Raw genomic sequence first — 23236 nt, 5'->3', positions numbered from 1 at the left:
CAAGGCTCTCTCTATGACCTCTGCTGAGCCGTAACACTCATCCAGCCTCTTCCAGATCTCTTTGAGACCGATTTGAGGGTGGTTTATGTTAATGTCTCTGATCCTTACTGCATGTTTGATGGACTCTTCTCCTAGGTATTTGACTAAGAGGTCTATCTCTTCCCTGTGTTGCAGCCCCAAGTCTCTAGTAACATTTTGGAAGGAAGCTTTCCAAGCTCTGTAACCTTCAGCGTGGTCAGTGAATTTCATGAGTCCCTTAGTAACCAGATCACGTCGTGTGAAGATCCTAGCAAGTTCTGATGTGAACCGGTTGTCAGCAGCGTATACTGGTGATGGGTCACCCTGATAGTGATGTGAGGTGCGTTCATACCTGTTGGAATCCTCAGGGTGGCGCCAGCCGGTGTCGTATTGCTTCGGTCTGACATGCAGTGTGTCAACAAGGTGATTCACGTTGGTTATCTGATGAGGGGCAAGGTAGACATTAGCAGATTTGTTTTGCTCCACATTTTCCTGGAGCTGAGCCTCATGATGACTCTCACTCGCTTCACTGGATGTGTTATTCTCTTGGTTATAGTTTGGATCAGGAAGTTCATTAACATATTGAAATGTGCATTGTGGTGGATCTTGTAGCGGCAACTTCAGACTTGGCGTACTGCTACGGCTATGCAGCTCAGGGTTGTGTGCGGCATCTAAAATAGTGCTTCTGCCTCTACCAGTGCTGCAGCAGCCTCTCTTTTTACCGCTAGGCTCTCTAAGGCAGCATCCACACACGCCTTCTCTAACTGCATCTTTCTCTCTTGCTCATCTCTTTCTAGGCATAACCTTCTCTCCTGCTCCTCTCTTTCTAAGCGTGAACTCTGTCTCTATGCGTGACTTTCTCTCTTGGACTTCTCTCTCTCTGCGTGACCTTCTCTCTTGGTCTTCTAGGCGTGCTTTCTCTAATTTAAGTTGCATCTCTTCTTCAGCATAGCGTGCTCGAATTTTGGCAGCTTCCGCGTTTGCGTGGGCAATAGCAACCGCGCTGCTGATAGATGCAGTCTTTGAGGAGACAGATCTTGAAGATTTTGTCCTGTGTGATTTGTGGGACATGGTGTCTTAGGGGGATGCTTGGCTGTGCAGAGATTGCTGTAGCTGTGTTAATCTGTGTAGCCGGTGACTTGAATCTCACTAGATGGACTTCTGCAGTTTACTTGTTCCTGCAGGATGAATGAAGACTCTTCTATCTCTGAGTTCCACTAGCTGGAGAGCCGCTGTTCACTGCGGTCCTGCAAGATGGAAAGCGCTTCTCTCTGTATTCCTACTTGCTGGAGAGTCACTGTTTCACTGTCCTGTCTTCAGCTAAATGAACGGGATTCATATAGCTTAACAAGCAGCTAAACCGCTATACCGGGGTCCAATAAGGGAGACTGTAGTTGAATCTGTGGTTTATTGAACGTAGGTATATAGATGGTGAAACTACAATACAAGACAGATGCATAGTATCAGTGCTGTGTCTATAGGCATACACAATCTGCACTACTAGCTGAACGGGGGGAACTAACTAAGCTGACTACTATGAGAGAGAGGGATGTATAGAGGGAACACGTCACATACTAGCGATGCTAACGCAGGGGGAGTAGGAGGATGAGGTGCTTCCAGTATGCTGACTTGATAGAAAATGGCAGACTGAAGAGAAAAAGGGGGCTGGAATAGACCATGGTACTTTGCATACTACCCAGGATACATTGTGGATTAGAGGGGAAATTAATCAGGAAGTACAATGTATAATAACATGCAGTTATGACTTTGGCCACTAGATGGAGCCAAAAACACTAAACATTAAACTATAGAAATCTGAACATTCTATACATACAATGATTGCTGTATGTTATCAAAATAGACAGTTCAAGAGTCATTAATTATGTCGGAGACAGAACAGTGGTCATGTGACTGTGTTGACTTCTCCCTAACTGTGTTTTTTTCTGGTTTATTCCTCTGTAGTGTATCCAAATTTTGGAGCGTAAGAACTATGGCTGGACCCGTAGTGTGGTTCGAATTATTGGAACATTGCTGCCATTGGAACAATGCCCTCGACCTCATTTCCAGGTTTGTACACTTCTGCGTCATGTGAATCCACAGAATATTAACCCCTTCACGACCTTTGACGCCACGTAGGCGTCATGAAAAGTCGTGTCAGAACGACCCATGACGCCTATGTGGCGTCATAACTTTAAAGCCCCCCTGCGGGTCGGGTGACCTAGGTCACTGAAAGGTCACCCGACCCGCAGATACAGGGGGCTTTGTTCTTCGCCACAGGGGGCGTGGCTTCGCCCCCACGTGGCTACGATCGCTCTGATTGGCTGTTAAAAGTGAAACAGCCAATCAGAGCGATAGTAATATTTCATCAATGAAAATTGATGAACTATTACAATCCAGCCATGGCCGATGCTGCTGTAGCATCGGACATGGCTGGAGACACCGATTCCACCCCCCCCACCGGCGATCGCCCCCCCTGCAACTGAATGACAGCGGCGATCTGCCGCCGCTGTCATCATCTCCCCCCCCTCCCATTCCCTCCGCTCCCCGCCAGCTTCCGATCCCCCCTCACCTCCCCCGGCACCTTCTAAGTCCCCCTGTCGCTCCCGGTGTCCGGCGGGTCCGGTTCATGGGCGCCGCCATCTTAGAAAATGGCGGGCGCATGCGCAGTGCGCCCGCCCGAATCTGCCGGCTGCAGATTCCATTCTTTCATTTTGATCACTCTCACAGTGATCAAAATGAAAGAAAAAGTAAATAAACCCCCCGATTATCACCCACATAGGTAGGCAGAACTAATAAAATAAAGAAAATATTTTTATTTTTATTTTTCCATTAGGGTTAGGGTTGAAAAGAGGGTTAGGGTTGAAAAGAGGGTTAGGGTTGAAAAGAGGGTTAGGGTTGAAAAGAGGGTTAGGGTTGAAAAGAGGGTTAGGGTTGAAAAGAGGGTTAGGGTTGAAAAGAGGGTTAGGGTTGGAAAGAGGGTGAGGGTTAGGGATGGAAAGAGGGTGAGGGTTAGGGTTAGGGTTGGAAAGAGGGTTAGGGTTGGAAAGAGGGTTAGGGTTAGGATTGGAAAGAGGGTTAGGGTTGGAATTAGGGTTAGGGTTGGAATTAGGGTTAGGGTTGGAATTAGGGTTAGGGTTGGAATTAGGGTTGGAATTAGGGTTAGCATTGGAATTAGGGTTAGGCTTGTGGTTAGGGATGTGTTGGGGTTAGGGCTGTGGTTAGGGGTGTGTTGCGGTTAGGGTTGCAGTTAGAATTGAGGGGTTTCCACTGTTTAGACACATCAGGGGGTCGCCAAACGCGACATGCTGCAACCATCGATTCCAGCCAATTTTGCGTTCAAAAAGTCAAACGGTGCACCCTCCCTTCCAAGCCCTGACGTGTGCCCAAACAGTGGTTTACCCCAACATATGAGGTATCAGCGTACTCAGGAAAAATTGCACAACAACTTTTGGGGACTAATTTCTCGTGTTACCCTTGGGAAAATAAAAAATTGGGGGCTAAAAAATTATTTTTGTGGAAAAAAATGATTTTTTCATTTTCACGTCTCTGCATTATAAACTTCTGTGAAGCACTTGGGGGGGTTCAAAGTGCTCACAACACATCTTACATACGTTCCTTGGAAGGTCTAGTTTCCAAAATGGGGTCACTTGTGGGGGGTTTCCACTGTTTAGGCACTTCAGGGGCTCTGCAAACGTAACGACGACCGCAGACTATTCCATCAAAGTCTGCATTTCAAAACGTCACTACTTCCATTCCGAGCCTTGACGTGTGCCCAAATAATGGTTCCCCCCCCCCACATATGGGGTACCAGCGTACTCAGGACAAACTGGACAACAACTTTTGGGGTCCAATTTCTCCTGTTACCCTTGTGAAAATAAAAAATTGCGGGCTAAAAAATCATTTTTTGAGGAAAAAAAAGATTTTTTATTTTCACGGTTCTGCGTTATAAACTTCTGTGAAGCACTTGGGGGTTCAAAGTGCTGCTCACCACACATCTAGATAAGTTCCTTGGTGGTCTGGTTTCCAAAATGGGGTCACTTGTGGGGGGTTTCCACAGTTTAGGCATATCAGAGGCTCTGCAAACGTAACATGATGCCCGCAGACCATTCGATCAAGTCGGTATTTCAAAACGTCACTACTTCCCTTCCGAGCCCCGACGTGTGCCCAAACAATGGTCCCTCCCCACATATGGGGTATCAGCATACTCAGGACAAACTGGACAACAACTTTTGGGGTCCAATTTCTCCTGTTACCCTTGTGAAAATAAAAAATTGCGAGCTAAAAATTCATTTTTTGAGGAAAAAAAAAGATTTTTTATTTTCATGGCTCTGCGTTACAATCTTCTGTGAAGCACTTCGGGGTTCAAGGTGCTCACCACACATCTAGATAAGTTCCTTGGGGGGTCTAGTTTCCAAAATGGGGTCACTTGTGGGGGGTTTCCACAGTTTAGGTACATCAAGGGCTCTGCAAATGTAACATGATGCCCGCAGACCATTCCATCAAAGTCTGCATACCAAAACGTCACTACTTCCCTTCCGAGCCCTGACGTGTGCCCATACAGTGGTCATCCCCCACATATGGGGTATCAGCGTAGTCAGGACAAACTGGACAACAACTTTTGGGGTCCAATTTCTCCTGTTACCCTTGTGAAAAAAAAATTGCGTGCTAAAATTCATTTTTTTTGAGGGAAAAAAATGATTTTTTATTTTCACGGCTCTGCATTATAAACTTCTGTGAAGCACTTGGGGGTTCAAGGTGCTCACCACACATCTAGATAAGTTCCTTGGGGGGTCTAGTTTCCAAAATGGGGTCACTTGTGGGGGGTTTCTACTGTTTAGGCACACAGGGGCTCAGCAAATGTAACATGACACCCGCAGACCATTCCATCAAAGTCAGCATTTCAAAATGTCACTACTTCCCTGCTGAGCCCCAACGTGTGCCCAAACAGTGGTTCCCCCCCACATATGGGGTACCAGCGTACTCAGGACAAACTGGACAACAACTTTTGGGGTCCAATTTATCCTAGTACCCTTGTGAAAATAAAAAATTGCCAACTAAAAAATTTTTTTTTAGGAAAAAAAATTTTTTTTATTTTCACTGCTCTGCATTATAAACTTCTGTGAATCACCTGGGGGTTCAAAGTGCTCACTATGCATCTAGATAAGTTCCTTAAGGGGTCTAGTTTCCAAAATGGGGTCATTTGTGGGGGAGCTCCAAAGTTTATGCACACAGGGGCTCTCCAAACACGACATGGTGTCCGCTAACGATTGGAGCTAATTTTCATTTCAAAAAGTCAAATGGCGCTCATTCCCTTCTGCGCCCTGCCGTGCACCCAAACAGTGCCCCCCCCCCACATATGGGGTACCAGCATACTCAGGACAAACTGGACAACAACTTTTGGGGTCCAATTTCTCCTGTTACCCTTGTGAAAATAAAAAAATAGCGTGCTAAAAAATCATTTTTGAGGAAAAAAAATGATTTTTTATTTTCACTGCTCTATGTTATAAACTTTTGTGAAGCACTTGGGGGTTCAAAGTGCTCACTACACATCTAGATAAGTTCCTTAAGGGGTCTAGTTTCCAAAATGGTGTCACTTGTGGGGGAGCTCCAATGTTTAGGCACACAGGGGCTCTCCAAACGCGACATGGTGTCTGATAACGATTGGAGCGAATTTTCCATTCAAAAAGTCAAATGGCGCTCCTTCCCTTCCGGGCCCTGCCGTGCACCCAAACAGTGGTTTATGACCACATATGAGGTATCGGTGTACTCAGGAGAAATTGCCCAACAAATTTTAGGATCCATTTTATCCTGTTGCCCATGTGAAAATGAAAAAACTGAGGCTAAAAGATAATTTTTGTGAAAAAAAGTACTTTTTTTTTTTTTTTTACGGATCAATTTGAGAAGCACCTGGGGGTTCAAAGTGATCACTATGCATCTAGATAAGTTCCTTGGGGGGTCTAGTTTCCAAAATGGGGTCACTTGTGGGGGAGCTCCAGTGTTTAGGCACACAGCGACTCTCCAAACGCGACATGGCAAGCGCTAAATATTCCAGCATATTTTCCATTCAAAAAGTCAAATGGCACTCCTTCCCTTCTGAGCCCTGCCGTGCGCCCAAACAGTGGTTTTTGACCACATATGAGGTATCGGTGTACTCAGGGGACATTGCCCAACAAATTTTAGGATCCATTTTATCCTGTTGCCCATGTGAAAATGAAGAAATTGATGCTGAAAGAAAATTTTGGTTGGAAAAATTAAAATGTCCTTTTTTTCCTTCCATGTTGCTTTAGTTCCTGTGAAACACCTAAAGGGTTAATAATCTTCTTGAATGTAGTTTTGAGTAGCTTGAGGGGTGCAGTTTTTAGAATGGTGTCACTTTTGGGTATTTTCTGCCATATAGACCCCTCAAAGTGACTTCAAATGTGAGGTGGTCCCTAAAAAAAATGGTTTTGTAAATTTTGTTGTAAAAATGAGAAATCACTGGTCAACTTTTAACCCTTATAACTTCCTAACAAAAAAATATTTTGCTTCCAAAATTGTGCTGATGTAAAGTAGACATGTGGGAAATGTTATTTAGTAACTATTTTGTGTCACATAACGCTCTAGTTTAACAGAATAAAAATACAAAATATGAAAATTGCGAAATTTTCAAAATTTTCGCCAAATTTCTGATTTTTTCACAAATAAACGCAAAAATTATCGATCTAAATTTACCACTAACATGAAGCCCAATATGTCACGAAAAAACAATCTCAGAATCGCTAGGATGCGTTGAAGCGTTCCAGAGTTATTACCTCATAAAGGGACACTGGTCAGAATTGCAAAAAATGGCCAGGTCATTAAGGTCAAAATAGGCTGGGTCATGAAGGGGTTAAAGGGAACCTGTCACATGAAAAAACGCTATTACCCTGCCATGCCCATATGGGGTTAATCTGAAGATAAATATCTTTGTGACACTGTTTGGCTGCTGCCCTAAGAATCCGTCTGACGGGAGGAAATTAACTTTATTCGCCCCCCGGCAGCCTCTGACTTTGTCATGGGGGTGCAGCCTGTGCAGGTTCAGTGAGCAGTGACTGTAACTACACCCTGACACTGACTGACAGCCGGGTCTGTATTGATACACTGGTGGGCTGGCTGTCAGTCCCGGGACATTGTTACAACTGCCTCTCTCTATGTACTGAGCAGCGACTGAAGCTGGGCATCTATGACTCAAAGCTGGAGGACTGCTTGGAGGAATAAAGATCATTTCCCCCTCCAACCAGAGCCGTAAGTGCGTGCAGACGCCGGGAAGGTTCAGAACGCTGTTTACCTGCAGATTAACCCCATATTTGCAGGTTAATAGCATGCTGTAATCACTCTCTTTCTTTCTTTCTCTCTCTTGTATTTAGTCAGCCACCAATTGTACAAGTTCTCCCACTTAAAAAGTTGAGAGAGGCCTGTAATTGACATCATAGGTAGACCACAACTATGAGAGTCAAAATGAGAAAACAAATCCAGAAAATCCCCTTGTCTGATTTAGCAAGATTTATTTTGCAAATTATGGTGGAAAGTATTTGGTCATTAAGGCCTGTTTCACACTTCAGTTTTTTTGTGTCAGTTAAAATCCGCCAAAATGGCGGAAAGCGGATCCGTTGGTAACTCAGGTGAACGGATGTCACCGGACCGTGTTTTTTTGACTGATCCGATGAATGAAGAATTTTAAAGGAAACGCTGCCGAGAGAGAGCGAGAGAGAGATAGAAATGTCCGCCAGAAATGATTTCAAGGTTAAATTTCCGGCTGACTTCATTCCTCCGGGCATGCGCACTATAACAATGCGGATCCTGCAGCAAAAAAAACGTTGCATGGTCCGTCCAGGCATCTCGGCGGACGGAAAAAAATTGACGGATCCGCAAAAAACCGAATCCAACGGATGGCCATCCGTCAAGATCCGCCGGTAATGCAAATCAATGGGGGAAAAAACGGATCCGCCAAAAAAAATGGCGGATCCGTTTTTTTTGCAAAAACGGCGGATTTTGACTGATGGTCACAAACGGAAGTGTGAAACAGGCCTAACAAAAGTTCATCTCAATATTTGTTATATATCCTTTGTTGGTAATGACAGAGGTCAAACGTTTTCTTTAAGTCTTCACAAGGTTGGCACACACTGTTGATGGTATGTTGGCCCATTCCTCCATGCAGATCTCCTCTAGAGCAGTGATGTTTTAGGCCTGTCGCAGGGCAACACAGTTTTTCAAATCCCTCCATAGGTTTTCTATGGGGTTGAGATCTGGAGACTGGCTAGGCAACACCAGGACCTTCATATTCTTCTTACGAAGCCACTCCTTCATTGTCCTGGCAGTGTGCTTGGGATCATTATCATGCTGAAAGACCCATCCACGTTTTATCTTCAATGCCCTTGCTGATGGAAGGAGGTTTGAATTCAAAATCTCACGATATATGGCCCCATTCATTCTATCATGTACACTGATCAGTCGTCCTGGTCCTTTTGCAGAGAAACAGCCCCAAAGCATGATGTTGCCACCCCCATGCTTCACAGTAGGTATGGTGTTCTTTGGATGCAACTCAGCATTCTGTCTCCTCCAAACACGACGAGTTTTGTTTCTACCAAACAGTTCTGCTTTGGTTTTATCAGATCATATGACATTCTCCCAATACTCTTGTAGATAATCCAAATGCTCTCTAGCAAACTTCAGAGTGGCTCGGATATGTACTGGCTTAAGCAGGGGGACACATCTGGCACTGCAGGATCTGAGTTCCTGGCGGCGTAGTGTTACTGATGGTAGCCTTTGTTACGGTGGTCCCTGCTCTGTGCAGGTCATTCACTAGGTCCCCCCCAATGTAGATCTGGGATTTTTGCTCACTGTTCTCGTGATCATTTTGACCCCTCGGGGTGAGATCTTGTGTGGAACCCCAGATCGAGGGAGATTATCAGTGGTCTTATATGTCTTCCATTTTCTTATTATTGCTCCCTAAGTTGATTTCATCACACCAAGCTGCTTGCCTATTGCAGATTCAGTCTTCCCAGCCTGATGCAGGGCTACAGTTTTTTTTCTGGTGTCTTTTGACAGTTCTTTGGTCTTCACCATAGTGGAGTTTGGAGTGTGACTGTTTGAGGTGGTGGCAGGTGTCTTTTATACTGATAACAAGTTCAAACACTTACCATTACTACAGGTAATGAGTGGAGGACAGAGGAGCCTCTAAGGCTGCTTTCACTTATCAGTTTTTTGGCGTCAGTCACAAATCGACGGATCCGTCGCAGATTGTGAAAAACTGATGCAATGGATTCGTTTTTTCGCCGGATCCGACTGCCCTACCTGGTAATAATAATTGGAGCATGCTCAGTTTAAAAAAACGGAATCTGTTGCTGGATTCTGTCTTTTGACAGACAGCGACGGATCCGGCGCCCATAGGCTTCCAGGTCTGGAGATTGGGCTTTCCATGACAGGGATTTGATGTGGTGGTCCTTCATCCACACATTGATTGACCTAGCTGTGTGGCATGGTGCATTGTCCTGCTGGAAAAACTAGTCCTCAGAGTTGGGGAACATTGTCTGAGCAGAAGGAATCATCTGTTTTTCCAGGATAACCTTGTATGCGGCTTGATTCATACGTCCTTCGCAAAGATTAACCTGCCCAATTCCAACCTTGCTGAAACATCCCCAGATCATCACAGATCCTCCACCAAATGTCACAGTGGGTGCAAGACACTGTGGCTTGTACGCCTCTCCAGGTCTCCGTCTAAGCATTAAATGACCAGGTGTTGGGCAAAGCTGAAAATTAGACTCATCAGAGAAGATTACCTTACTCCAGTCCTCTTTCGTCCAATCCTTATGGTCTTTGGCAAACTTCAGCCTGGCTCTCTTTTGCTTCTCATTGATGAAAGGCTTTTTTCTACCTTTACATGACTTGAGCCCTGCCTTTAGGAGCCTGTTACGAACTGTTCTTGCCGTGCACTTCCTTTTGTAGGTCACTTGATGTCATCCTGCGGTTGCTGAGTGACATTCGAATAAGATGACAGTCATCCTGGTCAGTGGAGAGTTGTTTTCGACCTCTGCCGGTCTGTAGCTTTGTTGTCCCCAAAGTCTGCTGCTTTACCTTGTTGTAATGGACTGCCGTCTTAGAAATGTTCAGGATGGAGATAACATGACGCTCACTGTATCCCTCTGCTAGTAAAGCCAGAATTGAGCCCTTCTTTTCCTCACTCAAGACTTTTCTTTTCAACTTCTTTGACATGATTAAAAATTATTTTGTCATTCCTATTACTTTTGGGATATTACTAGCACTTGTTTTGCCATCCAGATTGTCCTATTCCAAGAGGATTGTAAACACCACAGCAGGGTTTTCTATGCTTTCCTTCGTTAATTCCTTCGTTAAATAAGATTTGGTTCAGGTGATCACCTAACCAGAAGCACATTAAGTAGAAAGAGGTGCAGTGCCCCTTCATGATTTACAGCCCCTTATCCCCCTTTGATTTCATCATGTGCAGTCCCCCCTCAGACACACTTTATCCTGTGCAGTCCCTTTCCCCCCACTTCATCATGTGCAGTCCTCCTTACCCCCCGGTTCATCATGTGCAGTCCTCCTTACCCCCCAGTTCATCACTTGCAGTCCCCATTACCCCCCACTTCATCTTGTGCAGTCCCGCTTACCCCCACTTCATCATGTGCAGCCCTCCTTACACTCCCCACTTCATCCCTTGTAGACAGTTACCCTCACCCATTGAGTTCATTTTATAAAGAAAACAGAAACATTTTACATAATTGCCTCACAGTCGCTTCCAGCATCTGGTACAAGTCGGCGCGTACGCACCATCACCTGACCGGAAGTACAGAAAACACGGAGGGAGCGGGAGCTGTGCAGCCGTCAAGGTTAGATGGCCGTGCACAGCTCCGAGAAAGCTGCTGGCGCCACGTGTGCGCCGCAGGCCCGCAGTGCACAGCACTTGGGGCCCAATGACGCACAGCACTTGAGGCTCGATGAGTAGAAGCACAAAAGTGGGGCCCCGGACCTGCGGGCCCCCTTCTGTATTGCTGCTCACCGTGCCCCATATAGCAGTAAGGTAAGTAATGCCCTGATGGTGGCCCTTGTCACTGCAACAGTCTGTGGCAGGAGGAGTAGCAAAGCGACTGGGTCAGGAGATGAAGAAGGGAATGATAAATGTAGGGAAAAGAGACAACCTATTTCTACATAGAGCAGAGAAAAGAGAAGAATTTACTGGGAAGAAAGGCAAAACGAGCAATTGTAAGTGCACACTGCTATATAATATGATGTCTGCAATATATTAAGAGGATATAAACTTTGATGGGAGGAGGGCTTATTTAAGAACCTTATTAGGAGGCTGATATAGTGCTTATATGGATTATTCCTCTTGACAGACACACTTTTAAAAAAATAAATAATACAGCCCCCGATTAATAATATGACTTTGTGCCAAAACAGCCCAAGTGTTTAAAGGAATCTGTCACCAGGTTTTTGATTTTTCAATCTGAGAGCATCATATTGCAGTGGCAGAGACCCTGATTCGTGTGATGTGTCACTTAGTGCTTGCTGCAGTTTTGATGCAATCACTGTTTTATCTGTTGCAAATCTATCAGTTCTCTGAATGCTGAGCTCTCAATAACCCTGCGCTGCACTGATGGGCAACTTTCTGCATACACTGTACATAAGCAGAAAGCTGTTAATCAGTGGTGGGGGTGAGGTTACATTGAGCAGGTAGACTACATGGCGCAAGACAACTAGTCCTCTAGTGATAATCTCCTTCTGATATTACTCTGGTTTTATTGAAACTACAAGAATCAGTCCAATAAGTGACACATTGCTGCAATCAGGGTCTCCATCCCCACATCATGCTGCTCTCAGATTATTAGCAAAAACTTTGTGACAGACTTCCTTTATGGGGATTAATGCAAAAGCTTTGCTTTTTGGCATAATATCTTTTATTTCTCGCTTGCAGAAATTCATAGGACCTGGAGTATTAGGAGCTAATGAGTGTGATAGACCTGGCATTGCTTCTTTGGCAGATTCCCCATGTCTGTTAGATTACAATACACAGATGAACACCAGATTCCGGTAATTATCTCATTGTACTGCTTTCAAAAGGAATCTTTCATCAGATTTTTCCTTTTCAACGGACGGAGACCCTGATTCCAATGATGTACCACTTACTGGGCTTATTTCTGTAGTTTCGCTTAAGCCTCTGGTTTATCAGCTGCAGATCTGTGAGATCTAACTCAATCTAACTCCACCTGCACAATTGATTTGCAGTTTTCTGTCTACATTGCATAGACAACACTTAGGCTAGGTGCACACGTTGCGGAATTGCCGTGGCAATTCCATTCCGCGGGAAATATGCGAGAAAACGGCATTTTAATTCCCGCCTATTTCCCGTGGAAAAACTAGCGATTTGCAAGCGTAATTAGCTTGCAGAATGCTAGCGTTTTCCAAGCGATCTGTAACATCGCTTGGAAAACTGATTGACAGGTTGGTCACACTAGTGTGATCAACTTTTTACTATTGAGGCTGCCTATGCAGCATCAGTAGTAAAAAGATCTAATGTTAAAAATAATACAAAAAATAAAAAATGGTGTTTTTCTTACCTTCCGATGTCCCGCAATACTCCCGGCAGGTCCCGTTCCCAGTGATGCATTGCGACAATGACCTTTGATGACGTCACGGTCTCGCGAGACTGCGACGTCATCAAAGGTCATTGTCGCAATGCATCACTGGGAACGGGACCTGCCGGTAGCATCGCTGAGGCCTGGGAACGCTGTGCGGACATCGGAATGTGAGAACATGACTATTTTTTTTACTGTAATTCTATTTTTAACAGGGATATGGTACCCAGAGCCTGGAGGAGACTCTCCTCTCCTCCAGACCCAGGGTACCATCCGCAAATGTTCTGCTTACTTTTCGCATGGTGGGCACAGCCACATGCGGAAAGTAAGCAGAACAATGCATTCCTATGGGTGCGGATTTTCCCGCGATTCCGCATAAAGAATGAGCAAGCTGCGTATCTTTCCGCAATGCAATTCCGCCGCAGGAAAAATCCGCAGCATTAGTACAGCATGTGCGGAATGCCATAGGATTGCATGGGATGCTTTTTTTTTTTTGCGTTTTCGCTGCGAAATTGTGCGTTTAAAATCGCCGCGAAAACCCAAAAAACGCTACGTGTGAATACAGCCTTACAGTGGAGAGGGGGACATGGTTAGCGGGAGCTTGTGAATATCAATGACTGCATATATGCTCATTGAGAGGACTAGCAGAGCTGCAGTAGTTAAAACTGTGATTTATCAAAACTACAGCAAGGAGCCCAGTAACATCACTGGATTCGGGGTCTCGGCCTCTACATCATGCTGCTCTCAGATGTGGTAGCATAACCTGGTAACTACTACTATTTATTGGTTCTGTAGTGATTGTGGCCTCTTTCATCAGACATGATCTTCCATCAAACAAGTCCATGAAACCAAATAACGCAGATTCAGAATTTCTCACTTTGATGTCGGCCAAGAGAGTGTGTGAAAAGAGTCTCCTTCCTGCAAACGACCATGCCTTTCAGAAAATAGCGGCTTTAGAAGATGAGCTGCTCCAACTCCGAGCACAGATTGCTGCAATTGTTGCCCTACAAGAGTCAAAAACCGCACAGTCTCGTAAGCCATTATGGTCTCCTTATTATTCCCTTCATGGGTTAAACAGGCCAAACATTTGCTATTTGCTGTGATTTGATCTCTTTTTATTCTCAGATACAGAATCAATGTGCTCATTCGGCAGCCCGGGGAATGCCCTCCCACCGCCATCTTCAGCTTCTACACCGATTTCCGCACAATTCTTCCACTGTACAACACCGGTAGCCCCGCCGCCTCCTCCGCCACCTCCAGTCCCAACGACCAGACTAAACTCTGCCAAATCTGCCCTCGATCTGATACGAGAACGTAAAGCTTCTCACAAACGCAGTCCGACGGAAAGAGAGGCTACAGAGAAAGGCAATGTGGAGAAGCTTCCCAGTATGATGGACGTGCTGAAAGGCATGAATTCCATCAAGCTTCGGGCGGTCGAAAGGTAAGATCATTTATAGATTCCCTTAAATATATTTTTTTTTATTACAGTCATGTGTGAAATAATGTGAAGGAGAAAACAGTAAAAATAATAATAAAATCCTGTGATTACTTCTTTAACCAATTCATGACCGGGACACCTGACCCCCCCCCTCCCATTCTTGATTTTATTGTGCATGTACTTTTAACGGCTCTAAAAAATGTTCTTGTCTGGGTTTTTGAATAATGTTTGCCCCTTTTTTTTTTCACCATATATGGGGCTTAGGCAAAATTTTTTTTTTTTTACTTTAAACAAAGAAAGAATACATTTTACAACCACAAAGCTCTATTAAAAACCTCTTAAATTGTGTTCTTCTTTCCTTAGAAATAATAGTTATTACAAAGGATTGAAGGCCTCTTATCTGATGAGAGGTTGGAAAAGTTGGACTTCTTTAGTTTAGAAAAAAGACGCCTCGGATAATATCTCATTTATATGTATAAATAAGGTATGGTCAGTATAGAGGACTGGCACATGACTTATTCCTTCCGAAGACCATACTGAGGACTAGGGGGCACTCATAAAAGATGGAAGAAAGGCGGTTCCGGCAGGTTTTTTTTTTTTTTTTTTTTTTTTTTTTTTAAGAAAAGTCAGACTGGAATGCCAACCACAAGAGGTAGTAATGGCAGACACTATAACAGCTATTACAAAAGGGCTGGACAATTTCAATACACATAACATTGTGGGTTATAGTCAATTTAGGGACAAAGAATGTATGATTTGGGAGGAAAGGTTGAACTTGATGGACCTAGGTCTTTTTATAAAACTATGTAATGTTTATATATGACACATTTTTTTTATTTTAGTTTTGTTTTATTTATTTATTTAATAATGCCCCCCCAGAAGGTCATAAAAACGTTTTTGGGGGGGCATTTTAAATTTTTAGATATATTTTTTTTTTTATTAGTGATTTCACCTATAACGGTGGCTGTTCCATTAGCCCCAGTTACAGAGGAATCTCAGCCTCCTAGCTACATAGAAGCTCCTTTCCATCCCTGCACCCAGAGATCACATGTTCAGAGCCTGGAGGAAGAAGCACAATCGGTGCTATAGATTCCTAATCGATATATACAAGCGCTGGTTCAGCACTATGTATACAGAGATTGAAAAGGTAAACTGGTAATAAACCATGTTTATCTTCTCTCTGGGAAGTCTTGCTGTGTCCAGCTTCCCACCCCACATCTGCTTATGCAAGCAACTTACACTACATTGACATTTTAGAATGTCAGTGCAGACTAATGTGTGGACCGCCCAGATGTTTAGTTTATGTGCAGTCCAGCAGTAGTTAAAGAGATCTTGTCAGCAGATCAGATTTGACCAGGTTCTGCTCTTATTTCATTTCCCGCTCCGTCCCTTAGTATTCTGCTTCTTTGTTTTTAAAATCTGCCATACAAATCATTTTTTTTTTTCTTGCAGGAAGGTTGTATATCTTTGTACCGTGTTAGCCAGTAGATAGAAAAATATTCAGAATTGAGAGTCCTCAGTGGATGATACCTTTTAATGGCTAACTGAAAAGATGGTAGCACATTGCAAGCTTTCGAGACTACTCAGGTCTCTTCATCAGGCATTGACTAATACAACATCTGAAGAATCACATATGTATGCACAACACAGCACAGAAAAAATGTAATAGATAAGACAAGTGACGTGAAGCAGAATTATGATTATGGGAGAGGGAGAAACATAAATATTGGACCAGTTCATAGATAAGGAGTTTGGAAGTTTTATTGTCCTCCGATTGGCGTCCCCTAATGTGTGTCATGGTCACGTGTCTCTGGGCACACAGCGGTTACCGCAAGGTGAACACATAACACACGTGACCCTGGATACACCGCCTCCAGTGGGGCGCATTTAAATAATAAAACGTGCAGGTGGATACGCCGCCTCCACCAGGCGAATTTAGGTATTACACGTTATACAATAATCAAATAATAAAGGGGGAACCTGGGTAACATTAACAATGGTGGGCCCTGCGATAGGGAATGGGGACATGGAGACCTCCTAAGCTCCCCTGAGCCAGTGTCCCTGCACTCCTAACATTCCCTATACAGGCTCCGCACCTGTCGCCGCACGTGAACCTTAACCTCTTGCTCGCCCTGACCCTAAATCCTCACTAGGGAATGGGTCGGTGCGGAGACTAATCCCACCACTGCACTAATAACACACATGAGGAAAGAGACAATACAGGGGGAACACCACTTAGCTTTGCTCTGTTGCGTGCGCTCCTAGCAACAGAGCCCACCACCTGCGTGCATCTTCTCCTCCACCTGGATCCATCACCATAACAGGATCCTTCACCTTAGTGCAGCCTTGGAGCAGAGTCCACCACCAGTTGCTGCTGCTTAGTAACAGAGTCCCCATGATGAGTCCAGCTTCTGCCACGAAGTCGAGCATGCTTGAGTCCAGCTCAGCAGCCAAGTCCCACATGGTGAGTGCCACTCTCCATGTGGGACCAGTCCATGCAGACACTTCCCGCCGACACCATCACTGCGACCCCACCACGCCATGCGAGCCCTTCGTCCAGACACCATAGCTGAAACACGTCCCCCCTGGCTAAGCTGCGCAGGACTCCTCTCCAGCTCCATCCTTCCACCAGGCTCTCAAACTCAGAGTGAACACAATCTCACAATATCACAGGCAGTGATTGCACACCCCTAGCACACCTTTATAGGGTGTCACACCTGATCCATAATTATGTGCACAAAAAACCTAAAGTGCGATACCACTAACCACCACCGGGGACAGTCAAGACACCTTGGAACTTTCCAAAGTAAAAAAAGTTCACCCAGTGCAATTTAAAACTGTCAGATCATGACAATGTGTTGTGGTGCCCCCACAAGGTCTTAGGAGCAAATTCCTTAATTGATGTAAAAAGACATAAATCCATGCGACACAGATGTATTAGTCTATATGCCTGATGAAGAGATCTGAGTAGTCTCGAAAGCTTGCAATTTGTTACCATCTTTTCAGTTAGCCGTTAAAAAGTGTCAACCACTTGAGGACTCTCAATTCTAAATCATCTATCTACTGGCTAACACGGTACAAAGATATATATCTTTCCTGTATCATCCATACAACACATTAATTCCAGCATTGAGTGTCAAAGGTCATCATGAGCTTGTACTCCCAGACTCTTCTCTCTCTGAGATGTGAAGTTACTGGTATTGAAAAGTATTATTATCAACATATGGTACTATTGCCACTAATGATATCTTAGACAAGTCTTTTCTGAAAATTGATAGCAGTTGATTAATATGTTTTTGTAGAAATGGTCAGTAAAAGAAAAATCTTATTAGACATAGCCGCAATACATGAAAAATGGCTTGTATGAAGAACTAAGTTATAGCCTGTTGGCGCTTCTGTTACATAGTGGCAGTGATGTTTGTGGTCACTACTTTTATCCCTTAGATCCCCTGGTGGGACACCCTTAACCAGGAAAGACAAGAAGAGACGTTCGCTTAATGATCCCACAGACCCTGCAGCCATTATAGCCAGAGCCCTAAAGCAGAAGTTTGCACACAGAAATGGTGATGACTCTGTCGATAAAGAAAATAGATCTCATGAGGAGTCTCCGTTCTCCAGTCCTGAAGCCCCAATGGTACTGTTTGGAAAACTTTCACATGACTAGCAGCAAAACTTCCATTCATGATCTTCCATATGCCTGATTTTCAGTTGTCAAACAGGCAGGTAGTTGCTAACAGAGGCAACTACCTGCCTGTTGTACCTGGTGCTGGCTCAGAGCAGTCACCAACCACTACTGCCAGTGATTCAGCTGCTCCACAGCAACAGAGCAGCTCTTCTTCTTCTGGACTGTTCTGTCAACAAGGCGTGACTACCGACCTTATGCAGTTAGACATGTTGTGAGCCGGCTGCCTCCCCATGATGTCAGCAGTCACACCCCATCAGGAGACCAGAGTGGAAGAGAAGCCACTGCTCTGTCAAACGTGACTCCAGCAGAAGCTGCAGAATCGCTGGCAGGAGCAGAATGTGACCGCTCTGTGTCAGCAGAGATCAGTGCTGGAGACAACAGGCAGATAGTTAGCAACTACTGGCTTGTTAGGTTTTGGGCCCAGAGTAAAAAAAAAAAAAAAGTCCAAGATAATGTCTTTTACACTACATACTCTGCAGCAATATCTGTTGTGTGAAGTGGTCAACTGTATAACATGGTCCGTAACTGTATAACATGGTCCGTTACTGTATAACATGGTCCGTAACTGTATTGGATACACGGGTCAGTAGCAGTCCTTAGCCGCCCCAGAATTGGCGAATCACATTAGATGCGCCAATTCTGGCGCTTTGCCTTCACTCTTCCCAATTGCCCTGATGTGTTGGCAATAAGGGTAATGGTAGCTCGGGTTGATGACAGTTATGATTAGTCAAAAATCACATCTGGCATCAAGTCCTTGTGTTAGTAATGGATAGGTGTCTATCAGACACCTCCATTACTAACCTGGTAATGAAAGAAAAATAAGCAGGCAGAAAAATAAATTTTATTTAAAAAAACACTCGCCGCCATGTTCCCTGGTCCACCAATTTATTTTTGAGGAAAAAAAGAAAAAAAAAAAAACAGGTGCACTATAGTCCTGGGAATCCCACGTCGTCCACAGATGGAAACCTGAAAAAAATGAAACGAGATAATAAAGACAAGTTGTCATTCGTTCACCAATTTATTAGAAAGCAAAAAGTTCCCACGCGGGTCCGACATAGTCCTTGGCGTTCCCACGACGATCCTCCAAATTCAACGTCCAAATGCTATGGAGCCTCATTCTGTCATCAAACGCACTAAGCAGTGTGTGCAACAACAGGGGGGAAATGAAGCCCACAGCGTTTGCTGTGGGCTACAATAAAATGGCCTCGATCTCCTCCCAGAGCTGTGACCTGGATGGACAGCCCAGGAGGCATGCCCAGGTCACAGATAAGAGGCAGGAGGAGCGCCTCTATGCCATCCGACCGCAGGCTCTTATGCCGATGGCAGCCGTAAATGAGGTGTGTAAGCGTCCTGCTCAGCCACTTACCCATCCACAAATGAAAATGGCAGCCCCCCAGTGGCTAAAGTAAAAAATTAATAAATAAAAAACTATTAAAGTTGTACATTTAATTTTGTATTAAAAATAATTGATTATATAGTCAATTATTAATGCAAAATTAAAAATCGCAACACCTTCCCTTTACAGCAACCCATACATTTTAAAATCTAGACTTTCATTAGGTAGAACTGTTTGAACGAATTGATTCGTTGATTGATTCTTCACGATTTTCCTAGAGTACTGTATAAATGAATGTATATCTGGTCCTAACTCTTCCTATGTTCTCCACTTGCAGTTTGGGCGCCACATGCTAAAACCTATTGGGAAAAGAACACAGAAGGAAATGACAAGAAAGCAAGTCCATGTCTGATTTCATGGATATGTTTCAGAGGTTTTTGGGAAAAAGCATGTGAAAATCTGACAATTACTCCAAACTGCCCAGTGTAACAGGCAACTCCTCTTTTTTTGTTTATTCCCTAGGATTGCCATGGGAAGGGTGATGTTACTGTTAAAGTCTCATGGTTCTACTGTAAAGGTACTGTCACACTTAGCGATGTACCAGCGATCCCGACCAGCGATATGACACGGTCAGGATCGCTGGTGCATCGCTAAGTGGTCGCTAGTGAGCTGCCACACAGGCAGATCTCACCAGCGACATCACAAGGGACGGGGGTCGCTACTTATCTGTCACACCAGGCGATCCTGCGTCCTCCCGCCCGGCTCCACGCTCAACGCTCGTCTCTCCACAGGAAGCGCCGCAGGAAGCTGACGACGAGAAACGGTCCTGGACGTTCTCGCGCGATCAGCGATAACCAGCGGGGGAGCGGGTCGGAGGTAAGTATCAGACACAGCGATATCGCTAGCAATATCGCTATAACGTCACAAGTTATAGCGATATTGCTAGCGATATCGCTTAGTGTGACAGGCCCTTAAGACTTGATTCAGAGGGCAGAGAATGTCAATATATACATTGTTTTAAGTGCTTAAAATAACATTCTGATAAGTGCCATTATTAATTGGCCAAACCATGAATGTTTGTTGGTTCGGGTTCCACCCATCAGAAGGTCCTTTGTTCTCTTCTACAACCATAATACGTACTTACACTTTGGTCCTCACGCAATGTCTCATCATCTGGTGCGAAGAGACACTCCGGCACGCTTGGTGGACAAGTTCTAGTGGCTACCATACTACGTCAGGAGACGCTTGGGCATGTGTCTAATTCCATGTCAGAATGCTAATTTCCGGGCTGGTTTATGCAATAAAGGTACATAACACCACAGCAGATGACAAAATGATGATATATATATACTATAGTAATAGTTGTTTTTTTACGTTGATAAGCATTGTATTTAAGATTACAAATAATTTTGGGGTTTTATTCTTCACTGTTTGGCTGTTAGAGGCTCTTTTTTTTTCCTGCACATTCAACTTTGATGTGGTCTGTGGTCATACACGAGCTGAGAGGAATTCAGAAAAAGACAGATTATAGCTCTAAAACACTCCCCTTAAGACACTTGTAGCAAGCTCACTAATGGTCACTCTGGTAACTCATTCTGCAGCCAGCAACAGACAGTGCAACACAGAAGCAAATTGTGCAATTCTGTTTAGTAAGCAAAATTGCAGAAATGATTTTTAGCCTCAAATACATGCATCTAAGTAAAATAAAATGCGGACAACCCTTTTAATTGGTTTGTCAAGGCTCTAAATGGAGCCGGGAAAAGTGTAGCTCGAGTACATAACTATCCAAAGTAATAGCCACATGCAGTTTATAAATATGTATGGTAAGCTCTTAAAGTAGGAAATGAAAGCATGCATGGGAAAACCCTTCCATGGCAGGGAAAGCTTCATGGCACTGTTATGTACAGACCAAGATGATTAAACTTGAGGGTCCTGTTAGTTGCTGATTTTTGTAATAAATACTGTGCATGCAGAATTGTACTTAAAAGGGTTCTCCAGGAATATAATAAAATTGTCCCCATCACATAATTCAAACACAGCCCGTACTAGTCAGGTCCGTATGGGCTGCAGCCTGAAGAAACACTGTTCCTCAAACGTGTCTTAACAGAAAAGAGCTACATCATACCTCCGTGATCCAATGAAAAGTGTGTGACAAGAGGAAATAAATCATCTGGACTGACTGAGCACAATTGAATTTCATCTCCACCCTCAGTCCTCCGTGTGCCCAGTCAGCTGAGAAGATTTATTTCTTCTTCTGTCACACACATCCCCTCTGCTCACGGAGGTAAATGCGCTTACAATACAGCTCTGACACTGAGACACAGGTCTTGGGAGAAGTGTCTCTACAGACAGCAGCCCATTCTGACCCATGACTAGGACAAGCTGCCGTTTGAATTATGTGACAGGGGCCATATTAGTACATTATTGGAGTAACCCTTTAAAGTACATTGGTTGCATTGTTAAATGTTGCCTTCTTATTCTCACTCAAGCAGTCGGTTTTCTTTTTGGCATGTCCATTCTTGTATAGCTGATAAACCTGTGTTGGAGAGGCAGACAGGTGACTGGAAGGATGGAACGTATTAATTCTTACCAGGCTTTGCCAGATAAAAATCGCTGGTTGTGTGCCATTCAAGAATCCATGCTTTTATATGCTTTTTATAATTCTATGTTCCCACAATGAGCTTTTGGTAATTTTCTACACCCATTAAGTAAAATGGATTACTTGCATCTTTTTGAAAATATGCAGCTTAAAAAAACTCGCCAAAAACTCATCGTGGGGACATAGCTTTACATAATTATTTCACAAACTCATACTTGAAGTGTGATATGTTATTCATTTCTAAACTAAAGTTTTGTCCACAGCAAGTTCTTGGTTTTATGTAATTTTAACTTTTTTTTTTTAGGCTTTGCACTTGCAATTAGGGAGAACCATGAAATGCTGCTTTTGTCTCTTGTTTGTGTTCACAAGAAATGATGTACATACCGCTATTTTGTATATAGTTTTTAAAATAAATTTGTTTTAACTCCCAATTTCTTTTGACTACTTGTTTTCCTCCAAGCCAAGGGAACAAAGAAATAGGCAATTACTACTATGGGAAAGGGGGGGGGGGGGGAACTAGTGGCATCATGCTGATTGAGAGCCGACTTCAATTAAGCATTGGGGAGCCAGCTGTCAATCAGCATGATGCCAGTAGTCCGGCCCTGTCAACAGGAAAAGAAACTGCCACTCTGGTGATGGGATGACAGCTAAAGTCTGCAACTTTACTGAGCCGGTGGAAACTGGTGCCGGGCACAACAACTACCTGCCTGTTGGTGCTTAGGCATTTTTTGTTTTTCACAAAGTCCCAGATATATCCTTTTAATGCCCCCAATACAGATTCATAGGTAACTCATTAGTAGTAGGTAGGGTTGATCGAATAGCTTCGGGTAAGAGCTTATTCAAATAGCTTTAGCGCTTAGCGAATAACTGCATCGGGAACCCTGATAACAAGAGCGCTCCCGATGATAAGCTGTTCGGCCCCGCAGCTGCATGTGTCGTGACTGTGACAGTCATAACACATGGATGTATGTGTGGATGTATGTATAGCCTGTTTGTTGGGCTCTCCATACTGGTGTTATGACAATGAAACAGCCGCTACACATGCAGCTGCGACGCCGAAAAGCTTATCATCGGGAGCACTCCAGGTATCCGGGTTCCCGATGCAGCTATTCGGTAAGCATTATAGTTATTCGGATAAACTCTTATCCGCAGCTATTCGATCAACCCTAGTAGCAGAGTGTGAACAAAGCCTTCCTGATATGCAGCATTCACATGTACATAAAAGATGTCAGATGTATAGTATTGTGTGTATATAGTACTGCGTTTTATTAGTATAAATATTAGTTACTTTATCACTGTATAAAAGGAAAATATGTTCTATTCCTAATTTTTCCTTACAAAAATGACATCCGTTGGAGAATAAATGTATGTTACACCATATCACTCCGCTAGGGGGCATCATTGGCCTTCCAACAGAATCTCAGATATTCTACCATCACAGCATTCCCAGGATGTCCATTCACCAGAAAGTGCTGAAGACATTACACTGATATTAAAAGCAATATTTCCATTAAAAAATGCATTTTTTTAATCAAGCAATAAATGTAAG

General features: G+C 43.9%; 1 protein-coding gene across 3 annotated transcripts in view; it reads left to right on the top strand.

Moving 5' to 3' along the window:
• MTFR2 (mitochondrial fission regulator 2) overlaps nucleotides 1-22118 on the top strand; it is a 33919-nt gene extending 11801 nt beyond the window's left edge. For 2 of the 3 annotated variants that reach the window (XM_073575867.1, XM_073575866.1), the window contains 6 exons: nucleotides 1981-2085; nucleotides 11969-12084; nucleotides 13447-13661; nucleotides 13755-14070; nucleotides 17512-17701; nucleotides 19426-22118. In XM_073575867.1, the coding sequence (XP_073431968.1) occupies nucleotides 1981-2085; nucleotides 11969-12084; nucleotides 13447-13661; nucleotides 13755-14070; nucleotides 17512-17701; nucleotides 19426-19500 (1017 nt within the window). In that variant the 3' untranslated portion in view covers nucleotides 19501-22118. The remainder of the gene's footprint in view (nucleotides 1-1980; nucleotides 2086-11968; nucleotides 12085-13446; nucleotides 13662-13754; nucleotides 14071-17511; nucleotides 17702-19425) is intronic. The other variant, XR_012232294.1, reaches the window with a different exon arrangement.
• The last annotated feature ends 1118 nt before the right edge of the window (nucleotides 22119-23236 follow it).

Source organism: Dendrobates tinctorius, unplaced genomic scaffold, assembly GCF_039654945.1.
Source record: "Dendrobates tinctorius isolate UK_male_01 unplaced genomic scaffold, ASM3965494v1 ptg000046l, whole genome shotgun sequence".
NCBI classification, from domain to species: domain Eukaryota; kingdom Metazoa; phylum Chordata; class Amphibia; order Anura; family Dendrobatidae; genus Dendrobates; species Dendrobates tinctorius.
The sequence above is the reverse complement of the archived record's forward strand: the minus strand, read 5'-3'. Positions and strand labels throughout refer to the sequence as shown.